The sequence below is a fragment of the Salarias fasciatus genome, chromosome 1 (genome assembly GCF_902148845.1).
Source record: "Salarias fasciatus chromosome 1, fSalaFa1.1, whole genome shotgun sequence".
Classification (NCBI taxonomy): Eukaryota; Metazoa; Chordata; class Actinopteri; order Blenniiformes; family Blenniidae; genus Salarias; species Salarias fasciatus.
The window spans coordinates 4489680-4510184 of NC_043745.1; the positions used below are offsets into that span (position 1 = coordinate 4489680).

The following is a 20505-nucleotide window of genomic DNA, read 5'->3' on the forward strand; positions in this document are numbered from 1 at the left end:
AAAGGAAAGTCTCCCAGAAGCATTGTGGCTTGTTAGTTTGGTTTCCAGGTTTTTCTGGGTTTTCCTTCAAAAAGTCGTCTTCTTGAGTTTATACTCTTGATTCTCTGTGTAAGTTCTGCTCGGCTGTCTCTCCACCATCTGCACAGCTCAATCTGGAGCTTACCTCCAACCTAGTCAGTTGGCTGCGATGCCGCAAAGCTTAAGTTTTGTCATTAAAGGGTTGTGATTTCAAACTTAGGTCTCGATTGCCATTAACTTCGTGGAGTTTTAAGGTCCGCCTCATGCACTAGTACAACATGAAGCACAATGGGCAACGTGCCAAGAATACGTCGGCATGCGTCACGACGGGCGGTGTTGCGCCGCATTGTGCGCCGTATGTTATTCTCATCTATTTGCTCATTTGGAGCCGGCATCATTTATCAGACACCTTCAGATTCTCTTTCAACTCGAGCGAGGCAGCCTTGTCTTCACTGCTTACTGCTTACCAAAGACTTGGAGGTGATTTATTTTGTTCATTTGAGGAGAAATAGCCTACAGACTGCCCATCGGCAGCAGTGTGTTCCAGCTTGACTTCATTGACCCGCCTCTCTTTGCATGCAGGTGAGGACGTATAGCAGCTCTTCACTGAGTCCAACATGGCCGCTTTTAACCTTGTTCTCTCTTTATATTTCAGCTGATGCCACTGATGCATTTGGCTGCTCAGACATGCCGTGAAAGTCTTCACCTTTGCTCTGATGGCCTTTTCTTCTCTTTCTCTGGATGTGGTGAGAAAACAGCAGAATGCCAGAATTCTGTTCAGGCTCCATTTCCACGGCAATGATTTCAGGCCAAAACGCATAGTGTTAGTTGCATTGTGGGTGTCTGTTTTCGCAACACCAGAAAGCGGAGCCAATAAAGAAACTTTTTTTTTTTTTTTTAATGACACCAGAAGTGGAACTTCTCGTAAATGCATTTAAACGGGCAAAAGCCACACCTTCTGGGTTGTTAATCAGGCCTGGTCAGTATGAGACACACAGCAGGACCAATATTTATTACAGAAGTTTTTTGAGGCCAAACTGTTGTCCTGATGGGTCACAGATGAATCGCCTTCCAGAGTTTTACACTTTTTACTTACTTGCCATGCTGCCTTTCTTCAGTTCTGCCACATTTTACTGTGATTAGGCCTGTTTTTCTGAGATGCTATCTTTCCGATCTGCGCATTGTGAATCATAATTCATCATAGCAGTGTCTAAAAACAATAGAAAAAGAATCATTTTTTTGCGTTTTTTTTTTTTTTTTTTAAATATAAAGTGCTTTTACATTTTCAGTTCTGTAGCGTCTTTATTAACGTCTGTACTGTATTAGTTTTTTGTAGTTCTAAAAATGTTCTGCTGGGTAATTAAAATGCATGCTGAGCTAAACTCATTTCCAGAAGCTACTGTGAATGCTCAGATTATGAAGTAGGTTTCCACATCAGGCATTTAAATCATTCTTAATCCTTACACTTCGAAAGATGCACGATGCTTAATGACTTAGTAAATAGTAAGTGTGCTTGTTTTTCCTGCACCTATGGCTTTAAGAGATCATAGATATAGAACATACATTTCAATTTCCAAGGTTGTGAGTGCTCGCTTTGTGACATCTCTGCATTTTTGCAGTTTTTCTAGCTTGCCTTTTTTTTTTTTCTCTCTCACTGCACTTTCTCATTTGTGACTGTCTGGTGATGGCAGCAGCTGTAATATCCTTGTTTTATCAGAGGACTGTGAAGAGAAAGCAGCTCCAGATCCTCTGTTCCCCCGCATTATCCTCTCTGCAGAATATATTTGTGTCATCTGCAAAGCAGGATGGTTTCTACCATTTCTGAATGAATGAGGTTGAACAACAGAGCCTTGCTGTTTGGTGTTTGGTGACAGTTCCTCCTGGAGCTGAGGGGCTTCAGGTACCTGATTAAGCTCCTGCTTTTTTCTGAGGGCCACCTGGAGGCAGACCCCGAGGTGGTGTCAGGATACGCCTGAGAGGTTTAGGCTGATGTGGGGAAGTGAAAGGTTTCCCCTGGGATGACGTAGAGACGGTGGCATAAGACAAATACATCTGAAACACCTGGAAGTCATTGCTCCACGTGCTGAAAGCGTTCCGCTCTGCTAGCGTTAGCCACATGTGCAGGACGTCGCCCCCTGAAAGACGTTCAGGGACTCCGAACGGCTATTAAAGCAGTTTTAGGGGCCTCTAAACAGTTGTTGGCCTTTTTGCCCTCAGTGCGTAGGAGAGATTATTAAAAAGCTATAAACAATGGCCATTTCCAGCATTTGTTCAAATGACCGATGCTGACATTTTTAAGGCGGGGGCAGTCTCACTTGTTCATGCTGTCTCGGTAAAGGTTAAGCTCCTAACTCACACGACATCCCCGGATAATTCGAGCGCTGCTAATAGGCCTCGGTCTCCCGCTCTCTCCCACTTGTTATTGTGAATCTCTGTCATTGTGTCCATCTGTCTGTCTGATTAAAACAAATGACTTCAGCCATTCTTGGGAGACATGTGCCACTGCTCATTTGTATATCAATCCTTCAGTAAAAATCCATTTTTCGGCTCAGTCTGTGAGACTGTACACCCCCCACCCCCCTCCCCCCACGTCTTTTTGTGCCTTTCACATCCTCTGCTTCCTCTTTCTCCCACTGCCTCTCTTGCTCCCCTAATTGTCTTCCTGTCATGCTGCTCCTTGTCGCGCTTTAAATTGTCTAAATTAGAAGCATTTGGCCTCATCCTTAAATGGGGAAAGTGCTCTGTGTCTGTGATCTGCATTAGTGTGCGTCTGCATGTCTTCCTCTGCATTCTAACTCGACCGAGGCAATTTAGGGAGAGAGAGTCGGAGGGACGGAGTGGTGTCCTTGCTTGAACTACACATCTTTCAATCAGAAGCGGGCCTCCAGTCGCGAATCGATGGCCGGGCCCCGTGTATCAAAGCACTTCCATCTGGGCGTTAAACATCATCATATTTTCACTCAATAACACTTAACTGAGGCAGAATCAGACTTTAATATCAGAAGAGATTTTTGAATATGGAAGTTACAGAAGTCACCAGCACGCAGGCGCCAACACCAACTTTCTACTTTCAAAAACACTCATTTCAGTTGTTTCAAAGACGGAGCGAAGTCTGAATCAGGGAAAAACAAATCTCGAGCTTGAAGAAGACCACTTCAGAGTAGTCAGATGTTTTGTTCCTACCGGTGTCCTTCTGCACGGCACGCCGTTGAGTGTGTGATTCTCTTGGAGGACCCATTATTTGCAGCAGACGGGAATCTTTCTGGCACTGCGCTGTTTGAACTCAGAGGTCTCGTCGTGCTCTGCTCAGATTCAAAAAGCAGCCAGGCACCTCTGGGTTCCACTATCTGTTGTTTTTTTCTCCTTTGTTCAGGTCAATTCACTTAAACCAAACATGTTGGAGCATGGAAACATCGACTCTCCTCTGGAATCAGCTCTTTTTTTAATTTCCTGTCAACTAGCCATGGATTTAATCAGAAGTTATTCGCTTATTTCAGATAAAGGTCCTCCTCACTTGATACTTGATACTTGATACTTGACATCTGCTTGAGAGCTTGAAACTGAAATATTCTCCCTGCCTGTTTTAGCCTGTTTAAACTGACTTGTGGCCATCCACCTTTCTGTTTGCTTTACGCTGTTATACAGTTGAAGATGTTGGAACGGATCGCCTGATCTTCAGTTTGGTAGAAAACACCGTTTCTTCTACGTGTCTGTCAGGAGTGTTTAAACCACAGACGTCATTCCGATTTTCCTCCAGATCCAGAGGACTTCAGTGTTTGTTTCTCTGGACGTATTCATAAAGCCTTTCAGTTTCATTACATGTTTAATTCATCAGACCTTGTGTCTAATTCATTTTGAACAGCAGCTTTACAAAAATATCTTCTTCTTTTTTTATTCTTTTCTCTTTCGTCTTTAGCCACCTGTAAAGCAGAGTTTCAAAGAGCCCTAATGGTTTTAAAAAGAGGTGATATAATCAGTTAAAATAAGCAGGGTTAAAAAAGAAAAAAGAAAAGAAAAGGCGGCTCTTTGTGGCTGTGTAGGAGCTTTACATTAAAGGTAAATCCGCAGTGTGTGTGTGTGTGTGTGTGGTGACGGGGGGAGTTGTAAAGGAGGCATTGAGTAGCTTTTTCAGTTCTTTTTGGCTTCAGCTGATAAGTTAATCTATTGTGAAGGTAAATGCTGTCGTGACTCTTAGAAGAACCTTTTCACTAATCTCTACAGCAACATCCTATATTGCAGACTGGTAAAAGTGTCAGGTATGAGTTGTAACGCTTTGCATCAATTCAGATGTTCCGCCTAGGATTTGTCATATCACAGGACTAATTAACAGCATCTAAGATGACTTCAATATTAACGACAAGAGATAAGAGTGTTTAAAAAGAAGCCAGAACACCTCGTAATGATGGAGTAATGATCAGAGTTTAGTAATGATGGAGACAATCATTCTTCACAGGTGCTTTCTGCAGTTGAGCAACAGGTGCTAATGAGCACTTTAAAATCCAAATAGATGATCCAGACGACCTGATGGAGTGACGCACACACCGATAGAAAGCACAAAGGAGCCTCTGTAATGAGCCTCCTCCAGCCATCACTGTATACCGCAATTAGCGGCATCATTTCATTTTTATAATGTCATCGGGGAGCATGTCAGTGCCTCCGAGCATTCGCTCCTGAGAATACAAACATCAAATTAAATGTAAATCACAGGGTGGGTGGGATCTGCTCCATGAAATCCAGAGGCCACATAGATCCGCACGCTGGCAGAGACACGAGATGGACGTGATCCATTCCTCCTGCCAACACACACACACACACACACACACACACACACGCACACACGCACACATGCACACACACGCACGCACGCACGCACGCACGTACGCCTGCTCTGACCTCTCATTCAGCCCTGAGCACATGTGTGCATCCACTTGGAGAAATGGATTCACTTCACGGACAGAACATGTGGGCTGGTCATCGCTGCGGCACAAACATCTAGATGTTAAGAGAAAAAAAAACACAGTTTCACATCTACAGTGAATTTTCACACAAGTATGGATGATATGAAATGGAAGCTGGGTAATTTCTCACCATGTTGTGTTGCTTGACATTTCAAGTGAAAATGCAAAACTCTGTTGCTTTTTGGAGTTCCATTTGAATGACGACCGACATTTATTAAAGGTGCTGTAGGCAGGATTTTGCTAGTCAGTGCTAATTTTACTGTGTTTTCTTTGGATTAAATGTCAGAGTATCCATTGATAATCCTTTAGGAGTGTAGCATAACTGCACTACCGCGAGGGCGCAGCGTTTCCATCTGTCTCTGTTCTGAGCTGAAAAGGAATCGGGACAGCTCCAGGTATCTTTGACCAATCAGAAGAGCCTATGAGGCTCTAACCGTGATTGGTAGAGGGGCGTTCGTCGCACGTTCTTGTGGGAGGGGCTTAACTTGCGTAAGGGCGTGATGTCAGAAAAAACAGGACAGGATTGGCTGTGCTGGGTTTCAAATCGCCATCTTAGATGGGCGGAGATGCCGAATCCTGCCTACAGCACCTTTAAGGCTGGTAATTCGACACGGCTCATATTGAAGCAAGGGTGGGTGAAATTCAAGTTAGAAAGCCCAAGTCAGCTGAGTCCTCCTTAACAAGAGTTTAGTGAAGTCGTAACTTTTCAAGGTAGGAGCCAGAATTCTTCACACAACCCACAAAAACACATCATCACACAATTTAAACTATGACATTTTTGGTTTTTGATGACTATTGTTAAGTTCAGTTCAGCGTATTTACGGAATTCCAAGTCATAATAACATTTCACTGCACCATTTTCTACAAGGCCGAGGCTCCACAGTGTTAATTGAAAAACCTTGTGATTTTACAATTTCCTGTCGGGGACGAAAAACAGCATCGTTAATGGAGGAAGAAATCCTCAGAAGAAGCAGATTTCAAGTTACGGTTGAGCAATAAACCATCTTCAAATGGCTGCTGACTGAGACACATCCCATCTTTTATTTTCTTTGAGTTAAAATTAAAAAAGAAAAAAAAAAATCTTTCATTAACCATAAGGACACGTTTTAAAAGGAGTCTTTAGAAAAGTTTCACGATTGTAAGAGTTTTTCTCCTGCAGCCACTTCTGAACACATTTCATTTGTTCTGGTTTCTTGTCATTCTTCACTGTGTTTTCCTGGTTCATTATTTTTAGAGATGAATACTTATGAATTTTCATATGCATTAACAAAAAAAAAACAAAAAAATACACAAAACCTGCACTGTGGCCACTTGATTTCCACATGAGGGAATTTAATAGAGCTCAGGCCAACAGTGTGCTTCTGTTTCCAAAGTCTTTACTGGTGAGGTTCACTACTTTAAAATACCGTGGTGCTTTATTATTCAGGGAATTGAAGTAAGAAAAGTCCATTCTCCATTTTAAATGTAACTGATTAAGAGCCTAATAAATGAGAAATATCACTTCATTAGTGCCTGCTGTGTTGAATTGGGTAGCACTCACCTCCTCCGATAGGATCCCGGTTTGGGGATTTGCCTGAGACTTGGCGAGTCTTCATAAGTATTCCTCCTAAAGCTGTGTAGAAGATGGACAGTTGCTAGTTGGACTCTTACAATAACGTTTTAAACCGACTGGAGGCTTCTCAAAAGTTATCGGGGAGATATTAACCAGGAGGGTCGATTTGTTAGTTTTCCAGCTGCAGTTTCAAGGACGTGATCAGTCGGGCATCATGATTTCTGTGATGAGAAAAATACAGATTGAATTCCAGATCTGAAGAATGACAGCGGTGTTTATGTCTAACCTCAGAATGACAGGATTTGTTGATATTGTAAACCTTTGAATTTATCCACACCTTGCGATTGTCAGGAGAGCGTGAAACTGTGATTTCCAAACTTTGTCTTGAGGAACCCAGTTTATTTTTTCCATAAATGTAGGCATGTTTCATACGGTCAGATGTTTTTGTGACATAAGATAATTAAATTTTGACTCACCTGTTGTTAGGGCATTAAAAAAAGGTGTCTCCCTTAAAATCAAGCGGGCTTTGCGACGACCCATGAACCTTTGGCGTCGTCATCACTGGGTTGGAATTATTGGGGGTAAAATGTATTTGACAAAGAATAAAACAGGGAATAAAACAAGGAAAGTTGTGGTGATAATTCCGTGAACATTACTTCCAGGAAGAGGAGACTGCGCTGATTATACCCACCGCTATTTTCAAAGAAGACAGGAGACGGGACGTACTCGTCTGAAAAAGAGTGTTGAGATGTTCTAAAGACAGGTGTGTGCCTGTCTGAGCTCCTGTGTGTCTAATCCATTCACTGTGCCGCAGGTGGTCTTCATTCAACTTGGAGAAATATCTCAAGGCTAATTAAATCTATCAGGATGCACCTGACCACAATTTGCTGCACCACAGAACAGGATCAGAAGATTTTTATGTGGCAAATCTGCAGCTTTTGAATTCTGTTATATGTTCAAAACTTTATATTACTTTTCCTCACTGTTCTTTTATACTAAACATGGACAAAAAAAAAGTTTTACGTATGTAACTGCTGTCAGGACCTGGACCTGCTGTGTTTCTTGTTTTTGCTGACAATGTACTTACTCAGAAACATCACATGTGGTACCAGTGGACAAACCCAACACTGTGCTCATGTTTTTAGTAGCCTTGAAGTACTCAAGACTGATCCCAAGACCACAATTTTAAGAGCTTGCCTCAGTCTCGGCCCGGTAAAGTCTTGGTCTTGACAAGGTATTTGTTTAGGATGGTCTGGTCTCGATCTTGACTTTGTCTCAACTCTATAAAATCTTGGTCTTGGGCTTGACTTGGTCTTGGCTTCTCAAAGTCTTGGTCTTGGGATGTTCAGCTCTTGGTCTTGACTTGATATTGGTTTATGAGTTGGCCTCCACCTCTTACAGTCTTGGTCTTGGGTTGCTCTGGCCTTGGTCATGACTCTGTTTTTGCCCCCTAAAGTCTTTGTCTTGTCTTGGTCTTTGGACGCTCTGGACTGGTTTAGGATGGTCTAGTCTTGGTCTTGACTTGATCTCACCCCGTTAAAGTCTTGACTCAGTTTCAGTCCCTGTAAGAGAAGGAAGATTGGTCAATCTGTGCACAATTGCTTCAAAGGTACTCTACTTTTTGTTTCTAATTTATTCATAGATGTCTTGTAGCTCACCAGACCTCACAGCTATGAGGAAATCCCCCACCCCAGAAGTATTATGATCCACTCAAACGGAGGAAGGTTTCTGTGTAACAAATAAACCATTTCTGTGTGATAGCCTCAGCTCAGACTATAGGAGTTATTCTGTCTTTAAGAAACAGGACACTGCTTTGTTAACTCAGAACAGACGGATAACTTGTGGTTTAGAGACCACGTGGTCGCTGTCGGTCAGGTAATTTCCAGAAGTACTAATAAATTACCAAATTTAAACCAAATTATATCTCAAATATTGTAAATACAAATGAATTCTAAGGTCCAAATGATTCATTGCTCTGCGTAGAAATGATTTAGAGCTACATTTCAGCCCTCTGATAGCAAGTAGGATCTTTCTGTGTTGCAGCTCTGAAGCTCAGAATCAGGTCTTATTGTCCAGCGTCACAATCAGTTCCCCCTGCCTCAGTTAACAATGGACCTGACGACACTTCACATTTAGATGAACATACTCATGAGCACACTGATTATTTAGTAATCTCAAAAGGCTGTCACTACAGTAGTTTCTATACCTAGTAGAAATGCCTCTGCTGGGCTTACAATGTAAACATTCCCAACTCGCCTGATTTCTGTTATGACAAGATTCAGCCTCAACTCATAACTTGTATTGTGCGCTTACTAAAACAGAGCGTAGTATTTGTGTGCTGCAGTTGCAGTTTAGCCGAAAGTGCCGAGCTGCTGTAGAAGATAAAGCTTCACCATGGGTGTAGGCTTGTTTTTGTGTTTTTCTGTCGTTCTTTGATGGCATCGCGGTTTAACTGGCACTTTGAGAGACGGTTGATTAAAATCCAGTAAACCTGCCTTGGATTGATAGCTCTAAAGAGCTGTTCCTCCATAAAAATAACATACTAGTCAGCTCAGTCCTCGTCCACGCAGGGCAGGGCTCCACAGAGCAGGGATCCACAAATACTGCTGTAGTAAAAGTTCTGAGTAATTACCTGTTAAAGCTATTTATAATCAGCTTTCTGTAGCGATGCAGACATCATAGTAGGATTTGGCTTTGTTTTTGTTTCATACACATGCACAGGGTTCTAAAATCATAAAGGTCAATTCTATTGAGGATATTGAATAACCACTAATATAGCACTGTGTATGTACATGACAGCTTTCCTGCATTTTGTATTTTTGTTCACCGTTTTCCAAAATGTTGATTTCACCTGTGAGGTCCAGCTCTTCTTGATATCATGCTGTTGCAGGTGAAAATGATCAAATCTTCTTGTATTTAGACCACTGGTTAAAGTGACAACAGTCTTGAAACACTTTTTTGATACATCAGGCTCCATCCAAACTGGGAAAATGCAGCTTTTGTAAAATTTTGAGCTTTTGGAGACACATTTCTAACATACAACAGAGACTTAATGTCTTGAATGTTCAGATCAGATGGTTGTTTTGCACTCGGCAAGGAGTGCAAAAGACCCGGCATGGAAACTACAACTTTATTCTAGTGTTTCCAGCGATCCCAAGCAAAATGCTGCTTTTCTGAAACAGAAATGGAAAAACCGTCTCCAGCAGAAGATTCTGAGCTCAGATAAGACTTTATTCATCCCACATGAGGAAATGCAGTTATTGCCGCAGCTCCACAGCGCAGTACAGATGTGAAGGTGAGAATTGTATCTCAGCCTCAGAGCAAGGTTACAGTCAGGACAGGGTGAAGGTGAAGAACTTAGTCATGATCAGTCGGGGAAGAAATGTGTTCATGAAACAATGGTTTTCTGTGCTGGTCATGACTTAAGCTTGATATCGGACTGAATTGTTCCACAGAAGGTAGGAATTGTTGCTGCACTGTAGCTCTCCAGACATCTTCAGGCAGAACAGCCAAAAATAATGTATGAAAAAAAGAAAAATCATGTATTCAGCACAGAGTTCTTGAGATCAGTATGATTTTGCAGATTTACTTTCACACATAGGAACTAAAAGTTCTTTAAAGTAGTTAACATATCGCCTTGACATTGCGCTCAACCTTGGTTCTGCATATTCTGTTTTCTCCACATGAGTTTGTGATAAAATTTTATTTCTAGGCCAGCAAATCCAAGAAAAAAAGATTTTTTTTTTGTATTTACCCCGATAGATAGCCATGTCCTTGAAGCAACACCACTGAAAGAAACTCTTTAAATGCCATCAATATGTCGCAATTATTGCTGCAGATCAAAAAGCAAAAAATAAAAATTAATAAAAAAAAAAAAGAAACGTGTGACTTGAATGACAAAGCTGGAAAATAAAGAAGTAAAATTCAATCAAACTTTTCTGATGACTGAATAGCCTCCAAACTTTTTCATCTCCTCTGTTTTCACCTTTTTCTGTCGTTGGCTGTGCGCTTCGCCCTTTGTGTGTGTCTTTTCTGGTACGTCTGCACAGCAGTTCATCGAAAAGCTTAGTTATGCCAATACGTCACGAGCATGTTCTCGGCGGTCAATGAACGACGTGTCCTTCTCTCTCTTTTCTCTTGCTGTGTGTCCTCAGCACAAAGACCCCCAAGCAGGCGGTCTTTGCGGGAAGCATGCAGCTCCTGGCTGGCATCAAGCTGTGCACAGGTAGAGTTCTCACCAACCACCCCCATTATGAAGATAAAGACCTGCGGGAGAGGACCAGACAGGTACTGTAGGCTACCAGAAACACAAACACTACGGAATGGGAATCAGAGGCAAACCGGAGGTAATTACAGTGCCAGCGGTACGAGAGAGCCAGGATGACTCTAATGCTTATTAGCAGCACGGGTTAGCTTTGAGTCCATCGTTTTAATATTTGTGTTTTCACAGATCTGACAAAACACCCAAACAGGCGGTCACAGCCAATACTGTGTGTTGAGCTTTCAGACCGCTGTTATTCCAAACTTCTACAAACAGATGTAAATCTGCCCGGAGCTGAACACGTTTCAACTCAGAGTGGCAAACATTTGGACATTTTCAGATTCTTGGCTTCAGAGACAAACTCTGGTCTGACGGGAATGAGTTGAAGGTAAGTGAGAAAACAGTTCCGACCGAGGCGCTAAAAGGTGAAACCAAAGCACTGCTGAAATGTTGAAATGAGTATCATGAAGGACATCCTCAGAGGTGTGTGTGAACACAGGTGTGTCCTGGGAAATTGGGAGCTCCACTTTCTGCCATGCATTTTTAAGATTGGACTCTAATGTGCTTTTACTCAGATCCAGATCGAAGTTTCCCTCTCTCTGATGGAACGTGTTTATTCAAAGAAGTCAGAGGTCAGCAGACAGACTGGCTGGAGACGAGAAAGACAACAGGAAGTCAGAGAACCTCTGGTTCCAACCTGCAGTGAGCAGGAGAACGTCTGGGAGAGTCTCCCAACAGCTGGTGGATACCAAAACGGGGGTCCTGCAGGTACCTGAGGCTACAGGTCAGACAGGACCACCAGAACTGGACCAGAGAAGGCCTGAGGAGTCTCTAGAGTCTCTGGAGAGAACTGAGTCTGAAAGGAAGTCACGCTTTCAAAAGTCCGAGACTTATTCTGGTGAAGCAAACTGAGACGCAGATGTTCATTAGAGAGAGAGGACTGGAGAAATAACTGCTCAGTTCTCATACTGATAGCAGCGACAGCTGGTTACTTCTTAATTTCTGTCCTCTCAGATAACGCTTAATAAAGCTACGTAGTGTAAAGCAGATCTTAGCCTCATTCATGAAGTTCCTGTTTGTTGAAAAACTTAAGGAAAGCCAATATGTGTTGCTGTGTGTCGTGTTTTGAGAGCTGGTTGTTTTCTAATCCTGAGGTGAGAGCTTCAGTTCCCAGTGGTGTGTGAGCTGAACATGTAAAGTTATGTATCCTTAACTTCCCATCCAGCAGCAGTACGCACAAGAATCTCCTTATTTACATTAGCAGGGAAGATTTCACCAGTTTTTCTTTGGTGTAGTCAATACACTCATTCCACAAATATCACATACGCCTTAAAATATTCCAGAAAGAAGTGATGTCTCCACTTTTTCCGCTGGCTCCAGATCCGCTCTATAGAACTACATGCAGGATGCTGTTTGCCGCCACTTCCACTTTTAGGATTCAGTAATAATATAAAATGTGTTTCAGGCTGTGAGAGAAGAACATTGCTCTTTGTGTGCATTGATCCCTCTGTGTGGAGTAGAAGGAGGAGGTGCTGTAAAATCACCTTTAGCTCATTTTGACCACTTTCAGTCAATGTTTTGGCTGCAAACATTTGTCCTCAGGCGTTCAGTGAGCCGGCCTCCTGACTGATCGCTGGTGTCAGCCAACCTTGCGAGGATTTTCCACTTTCTCTTGTTTTCCTCTGAACCTTCCCCTTTGTGCTCGCCTCTCTTTATTCACACTGTCAGTAAAACTCAACAAAACACAGATTTTCATCCAAGTTGAGCATTTTCTAGCTCTGGCAGATGCGTGCCTTCTAAAGGCTAAATTTGTAGTGTCCACAGTGAATTTTCATGCCTGTCTCTGAATTTTTTATTTTGTATTTTTTTTTTTTTTTTGTGCTTGTTTCTGCATCGAATGAGCAACTTAGTGTTTTAGTAAAAATCAATTCTTGTTGGACAACTCCATCAAAGTTTTGTAGTGAAATTCCACCTACTTATGCTTTCAGTATTAGGTATTTTATGTCGGGTAGAGATATGTAATCCTTGCATGAATAAACGGGACACATTTTATTTCATTTATGTGCAGCCCTGTTATTGTTTTCACATGCCACCTGATAATGTACTGATTGTAAAAGGCAGTGAGGTGGATGGGGAGGAGCTGAGCAGGACCAGAGAGGCAGGGGACGCTGGAGACCAGACACATGCAGCCGTTTTCATATGAGCAGCGGTACTGTTGAGCATGAGTCTTGATTTCCACCGAACCCTAGAAAACCTGGATTCTGGTCTTCAGTATGGACACAAATCTCACAAAACAGATGATGGAGAAACCTTTAGCGCTGGGCATGACAGGTGCTTTTCCACCACAGCCACCAGTGACCCTCTTGTCTTGCTGTGTAAAGACAATGTCGGGTACATGCAGTTTTTTTTTTAAAGAGGTCTGATGTTCTTTCAAAAAAGTAACATGAATTCTCTGCACCATCGGAGCAAATGTTTTGAAGCTAATGAAATAAATCCAATGAATAACTGGAACATTTGTAGCTATTCTCATCATCTGTAATTTGCTTTTTTTTTCCCCCTTTTCGTTTCTTTTTTATACCCAGTGATTACATGAGTCATTTTGAGTGCGGTGGATGGGAACAGATGAATATTTTTGTACTCTGATGTTCCATTTTTAAAAAAACAAGAAAGAAAAAAAAAAATCCTGAAGGAAAGCTGTCTTTGAGATAATCAGCTGTTGTGATGGCGACAATCATGAAACAATACAGTGAGATGGCGAACCGAGTGAATACATAAGCACTTTGCATTGTTTATGCGCTGTATTCGTGCCGCCTCGTCCCTCCGTCCGTCCCTCCGTCTCACTCAGCTCTGAGCTGATGCTCTTGCCTGAGAGATCAGGGAATTGTCTGGAGATGGGGGTCGGTGACCTGCACTGATTGTGTGAATGAATATGGGATTAGAGGATGCACTGAGTTCAATGTGCATCCATTAAGGCAGGATGAGTGGTAACAGAGGAGAGATGGAGCCAAATAGGGTCGCCTTCCGGCAGCAGAGCGGCGCGGCGGCGCCTGCTCTGGACAGTCACCGTGATAACAATCCAGCCTGGTGGTCTGTTCGTACAAGTGTCCCCGTTCTGCCGTCGCTGGGACAGAAACGACGCGTTTTCAACTGAAAGCTAGTCATGTTATTGGGATCTTGGAAATATATGAAAGACTGAAGAAGTCTATTTTTTTTTAAGATTTCTATTAATGTAGCGGCAAAGAGTTGGAACAGTCAATAATGTAAAAAGCTTCTGTTCAAATCAAAATTGCCAGAGCAGCATTGTCATTATTTCACAAGTGAGCTTTTTCTCAAACAATTTAAGCGATGTCTAAAAGTCCAAAGTTGTTGGAGTTTTGATTGGATTACTCTGCCACTCACAGTTCAGTCGTTTCTCACCAGTAGAATAAACTCTCGCTCCCACATCGACTGTGAAATGAGACGCACCGCATCTCCAACTTATGCAGGCAGAGACATGCTGGAAAAGCTTTCTTCATTCGGTGTGTGTCTTCTTCACAATGAGGCGGGACTAATGTGTGTGTGTGTGTGTGTGTGTGTGTGTGTGTGTGTGTGTGTGTGTGTGTGTGTGTGTGCGTGTGAATGTGTGTGCATGGGTCAGATCTCGGGTAGCCGAGCTTCTGTTTTGCCTCCCAGTGGGAAGTCAGCCATGCTGAGCCGACGGCGAGGCCGGAGACTCGCACAGAGCTCATTAACGATCCACGACACTGGCGCAGGCCTTCTGGGCCCCGTGTGTGTGTGCGTGTGTGTGTGTGTGTGTGTGTGTGTGTGTGTGGCACTGAGGAAGAGAACCGTGTAAAAAGCATTTTCAAACATTTGTAAAAAGCGTAATGATGTTCCTCAGCTCATTTCTGCCCTTAATTCGTGTGCCACTACAAAATAATTCATTAGCGGAGGAGGAATACAGTCATTTTAGCCACCTGTTATTTCTCCCCTTCCAAACGGATCCAAACATCCAGCAGGCATATGTTGTGAACGGAGGTTGTTGGGAAACGGTGTCTCTTTGCGTTAAACTGTCAAACCAGCCCTCCTCTGCACAGCCACTTGCAGGCCAGAGAAAGTTAATCCGGTCATTAAAACCCGCCTTTATCTGTGTGTAGCCATCAACAAAGCCATGGTCATGGTTACTTTAATAGGATTCTGACCCAAACATGGTTGAAACAGTTGCTCTGCCTCAGAGATGCAGGATGTGATGCTGAAGTAATGTTATGTTGTTCCAATAGGAGGCAGTAGTGACTCTATGTAGCAACCAAGAGTCCTGCCTCTGTTGTTGACAGACCAGAAGCTGGAAGTAAAAGGCTGAATGTTCAATGTTGGGGTTGGGGCTGAATTGTATCAGTAAAACATGCAAATGTGATAACATGTACATAAATGATGTTTTTGTGCTTTATTCTTCCAAATGACAGTTCTCCATCTCTTGTCCCGTTTTTACAGCAGTTTTGTGGATTTTTCTCATAGCATACATGTTTCTAGTCCATAAGTCACAGTTTTTAGGTACCTAGCTGGTCATTGGACTGGTATTAATATATAAGTATCAAACTGTACCTGTACATACCATGTCCGACCACTAGATGTCACTGTATGTCGACAGATAGCTGCTGCAGTACACCAGAAAAGGTGAAACCTGAGTTACTACTGTATTTAACTCACATCAAGAAAAATATAACCAAAAGTATTAAATTATTTAATTTAGCAGTATTAATTCTCTACCCTCCCGTTTACAAGCAGACTGTTGTAAATTACTGCTTTAACAATAAGAAAAGTTTCAGGGAGCATGAGGTGCATACAGAATCAATAGCTCACAGTGTTTGGACTTTCCATTTTTTTAATGCAGAGTAGCAGTGTTTTTGTTTCGATGCTCATGCTACATTGTATACTTTCTGATATTGAATTTTCTTTGCTTTATGGTTGTGCTGTATGGTCTTATAGGTGGTAGAAAAGGAGCAGACAGTGGCTCGAATTGCCTGAACGATCTGAACTTAGCAGAGAGGCAGAGGAGAGGTCCGTCTGTGGACGATGAATGTTACAACACAGACATTCCCAGAACAGATAAACAAGAATTCTGATTCCTGAAAGCAAACAGGATAACTGAAGGGGTTTTTTTTTTACCCTTGTTAGATGAGTTTTTCACTTTTTATAACACAGACTGTAAGGTATTTTCTCTTGTGAAATGACTACTTGAGCTTTGAAAGCGGAGATTCCTGCAGATGCTGTTGGCTTTGTATGATCTCAAAGGCTTTCAGAGTGGACACTGAAGCTGTGTGCTCTCTCCCGCTCGGCTGCTGGGTAAATACATGTAATTGGTATTCTTCAAATTAATTAATGTAATCACTAAAAACCTATTACATTCAAGGAAACAATACAGACGGATGATTTTGAGTCTTTTTTATAACTAACTTACATACTTGGCATCAGAAACTTCATGAATTTTCATATTTTAGGAGTATGAATATCATAAAACACACTGAGATGGAGGCGTAATGACGGTGTGGAGCCTCACAGACCTGGACCTTGATTTTCTTCTAAAACACAGACAACACACAGGCCACTGTGGTTCTGCTTTTCTTCTTTATTCAGCCAACACACAAACACACACTCCTTCAGTGGCATGTTGATTTTGGTAAATATTGTTTGTTTTTGTGTCTTTGTTCTGTTAATACTGAAATGTAGAAGAATCTGTTTCACCCTCCTGCTCTTTTAACCACCAGTTCTGCCCCAGTTGTGCCAACTCGTTTTGATCGATCAGGGTCCTGTAATCATTAATAGATGATGTTATTCTTTTCAATGTGGTAGCAGGCAAACTCACTCTAGAAAAACCTGCTGTGACCCAATCAAGTGTCGCTTTCTTGGTTTACTGACCAGTTATTGAAGACAATATGAAGGAGCTGATGACTTCCTCTAAGATTCTTTTGGCTGCAGTTTAAAATCAAAAGGAAATGATTTTAATGGAAGTGTTCACAGCTGTTCTGCAGATATCAGGAAGAGGAAAGAGTGTGTTACTGCGTGACTTGGTGATTGCTGAACTGTGTGCACAAGCGAAGAAACAGGTGTTCTTGGGTACAGAGAGTAACTAAAGATCAATGCAATTGAAAGTGAAGAGCTATTGATTATTGTGTTTTCCTCGGGGTCAGTGGGAGTCTTCCTTTAACTTGTGCTAATGTATCCATCCATTAGCGTTGTTTCCGCTTGTTAACTTTCCCTGCTTAATGCCACAGACGGTCAGCGATCACGGGGTGAGTCGGTTTCCTCGACAGATCGAAGAATCAGCAAGACAAAACCTGCATTTAGTGTAAATGATGATAAACAGTATATTACCGTGTCTCCAGCAGGGCGGTGTGTCGCCTCTACACCCGGTCCTGCATGTTTTAGCTCTCTGCCTGACTCAACACACGCGATTCTAACTATGTCGCTTCTGATCAAGATTAGGACAAAGAGCTTTGAAATGTGGCTCCAAGACCAAAGTCGGCCTGTTTGGACCTTTTTTTGCAGATGCGTTTCCATCCATAAACGAGGCCGGACTGTACGTCTCTCTGCACACCGTGTATCAGAAGCGGTTTCTGCTCTTGATACCTGTAGAACAGCTGTGAACACTGTAGTCACTGAGCGTTCCAGCCAGAAGCAAGTCAGCGCGCCATCGTAGCTCCTTCATGCTTTCAACCGCGAGACATCAACGGGTTGTTTGTCTACTTCAATATTTTTAATGTTGAACCTCTAATTGTTCCAGTCAACATGATGGTTAAGGTTCAACTAGATCTCATCAAAATTTTAAATCACTTGGCTGTTAAATTATTTCCAGGAGAGATTTTCCTTCCCGCAGCAATTTACAAAGATTTTTAGGTTAAGAAGTTCACATTTCGAAATCCCTGAATGCCAAATGAATGCTTACTGTTTGAATGTGTGTGTGTGTGTGTGTGTGTGTGTGTGTGTGTGTGTGTGTGTGTGTGTGTGTGCAGGTGTACCAGGTGTACGCTCGCCGCTCGCCTGAGGAGGTGTTCGACATCCTGAGGGCCGCCGGGGCCGACTACGTGGTGCTGGAGAACAGCATCTGTTACGAGCGGAGGCACAGGCGAGGCTGCAGACTGCGGGACCTGCTCGACCTGGCCAACGGACATGTGGGTGGCATTTATTTAACGTGACTCAGTGTGTGTGTTCCTGTGTGTGTGCGTGAAAGCTCTCAGCCTCCGCAGGGAGATCAATAGCCTCACTTCTTATCTGCGCCTCGCCGTCTCTCACTCTCCCGTCGTCGCTCTCTCGTCTCTTGATTTTGATGTGGGATGCGGCTCGCTGGCTGTTTGGATTACCGGAGGCGAGACGAGCTCCAGTCTGGCCCAGTGTGATGTGAAACACATGAAACACCCGAGACGCACAAGTGTGTGTTTGCGCAGCGCCGTAAATGTCACACAGCATACACAACATCTGACACCTAGACAGCTTTATTGGAGGAGCGCTGGCTTTATGGTCTCCGGTCTGTCCTTTTCTCCTCATACGTCTCATACTTTCTTTTTATTTATTACTCTCTGTTTTCACTTCACTTTTCTATCCCTCTTCTTTTTTTTCTTCCTCTGTCTTTCATTTCAACTTCTCCCGTTCTTTCGCCTCTTTGCTTGCGACAGCCAGCTGTCCGTCCGTCTTGCTCTTGTTTGAAGAGTTTCTCCGCACATATTGGAGGAAGTTCTTTAAAGCTGGCGGTCAAACGTGTTACTGTCTTCACTCTGAGGAAGCCTCAAAGGAACAGCTTTTATATTCAGATCCACGGTTCCGCATCATTAGTAAAGACGTGCTCTTCAGCACTAATGGGACGACAGATACTCTGAACTATGAAGACATGGTGGGTTAATTAGGTCTGAGGTGACCGCGGCCCGCTTCCGTCTCGTGCTACCAGAGAAAAAAAACTTTATTCAGGTGTTGCTACGACGCATGCACACCAGGGCAGTAGTAATAGTTCTTCTGCACATGTGCAAGGTTGTTTTTGTAATGGAACCACACATGTATGCAGAAAACAATCTTCTGGAAACATTAACAATGGGAATTTGTCGCGTAAACAAACAGACCCCCAAACCAAAACATTTTCCATTTTCCCTTGTTAAAAGACATGTAATGGGGATAATGTTTGTTCATCTCTTTTAACATAATGCACCAAAGTTTATTGCTCAAAATATTCATTAAAATTTTTCATGGCTAGACATACATATAATATATAGCAGAAGAGAGAAGTGGAGGAAAAGATCAACCAAAAATAAAAACTTTATCTTTCTAGAATGAGGAAAATTCCTATTGCAAAAAAAACAAAAAAAATCTTAGATTAGAATACCTTAAAAAAATTGTTCCCTCTTCATATTAATTGCATTTTCTTGTATCAGATCAGCAGCTAAAGCTGAAGCCTTTATCTGGAATGCTTCCATCTCTGGGAGACCAAATATCTCACAAACTGCCGGGACGTTTATGGCTGCGCGTCGCTCCAGCAGTGGATTGATTATTTGTCAGTTGTCTTCATGCTGCCTTGTTTTCATTTTGTAGAACAGTGTGACAAACGGCGAGACAGAATGTCATCGTTTCCCCGCAGAGCTCTTTAGAAGCCGTCCCCTGACAGAGCCGGAGCTCCAACTCGTGGCACACCACGGTTAAACGGCGTTCGACACCGGGGTTGTTTCCCAGGCCTGATTGGAACCGTGACCGACTTTAGACGCCATCTTCGCTTTAAAGCGCAGCAGCATTGTAGAAATGATGTCGTCCACTTGTGAACGTTTCCCGGTGTTTCGTGGACCGGACCAGGCGCCGTGCCACACTTCGGCCTGGGACAGGTGACCGTGGCGTCTGTACCAACGTCTCCATGTGTGTCTCTACAGCGGGCTTCGTCCCCCTGCGTGGCCAGAGTGCTGCTGGCCCATCACAACGCCCTCCATCTTTCTTTATCCCTTAAAGACGAGTAACTGGGCCGTGTCGTGGATATCACAGCTCCTGTTCAGAAGGGCAGAAAAAGTCCAAATTGCCGGCTTTGTTTTGCCGCAGAGATTTTCTGCAGTGTCCCTCTTAGTTACGCTTCTCTGTAAAAGCTTCTTTTTTTCCCCTCTCCAGGCCTTTTAGCTGCAGAGTCCACAAACGCTCTTTGATAAACCCGCCATCAGAGCATAGCTTACTGTTTTTACTCTTTTTTTTTTTTTTTTTCTTGTGAGATATCACAAAGCTGGTGCTGACTGCTCCATCCGCCGACTCGTGAAGTTCGAGGGAAAAGTCCTTGTTGATTTTTTAGCCTAAATAGCAAAGCTTCAGACGTCGGCGGCTGCTCCGCATCAGCCGAGTGTTCAGGCTCAGTAATGGCGATTCAGACTGAAATCCGCCAGCACAGCGGCCGTGCTCCGGTAGAGGAGGCGCACGGCTTCCACTTCACCCCGTTGAAACTTGCTGGTCTGTGTGTTTTCAGGAATTGGGTGTTAAATATAAGGCCCTTGGGTCAAAGCCAGCCTGCAAGAGGCTCCAATCCGGCCTGAAGGACTAATCAGACACAACACAACACTCAGCGATGCTGCCATGAAATCTAGCTAGCCAGCGTTAGCCTCAAAGCCACGCTGCCAGGAAGAGTCTGCGAAAACATGCAGAACGAAACCGCCAGTGGAGAAGTTTTTAGGACATTTTACTGTATTTTGCATCAGAGGGTTTCTTGAAAACCAGCTTTATATTTA

General features: G+C 43.0%; 1 protein-coding gene across 1 annotated transcript in view; it reads left to right on the forward strand.

Moving 5' to 3' along the window:
- dpy19l3 (dpy-19 like C-mannosyltransferase 3) overlaps window positions 1-20505 on the forward strand; it is a 71461-nt gene that overhangs the window by 48076 nt on the left and 2880 nt on the right. Inside the window, exons 17-18 of the mRNA XM_030098419.1 lie at window positions 10683-10815; window positions 17779-17937. Of these exons, the coding sequence (XP_029954279.1) occupies window positions 10683-10815; window positions 17779-17937 (292 nt within the window). The remainder of the gene's footprint in view (window positions 1-10682; window positions 10816-17778; window positions 17938-20505) is intronic.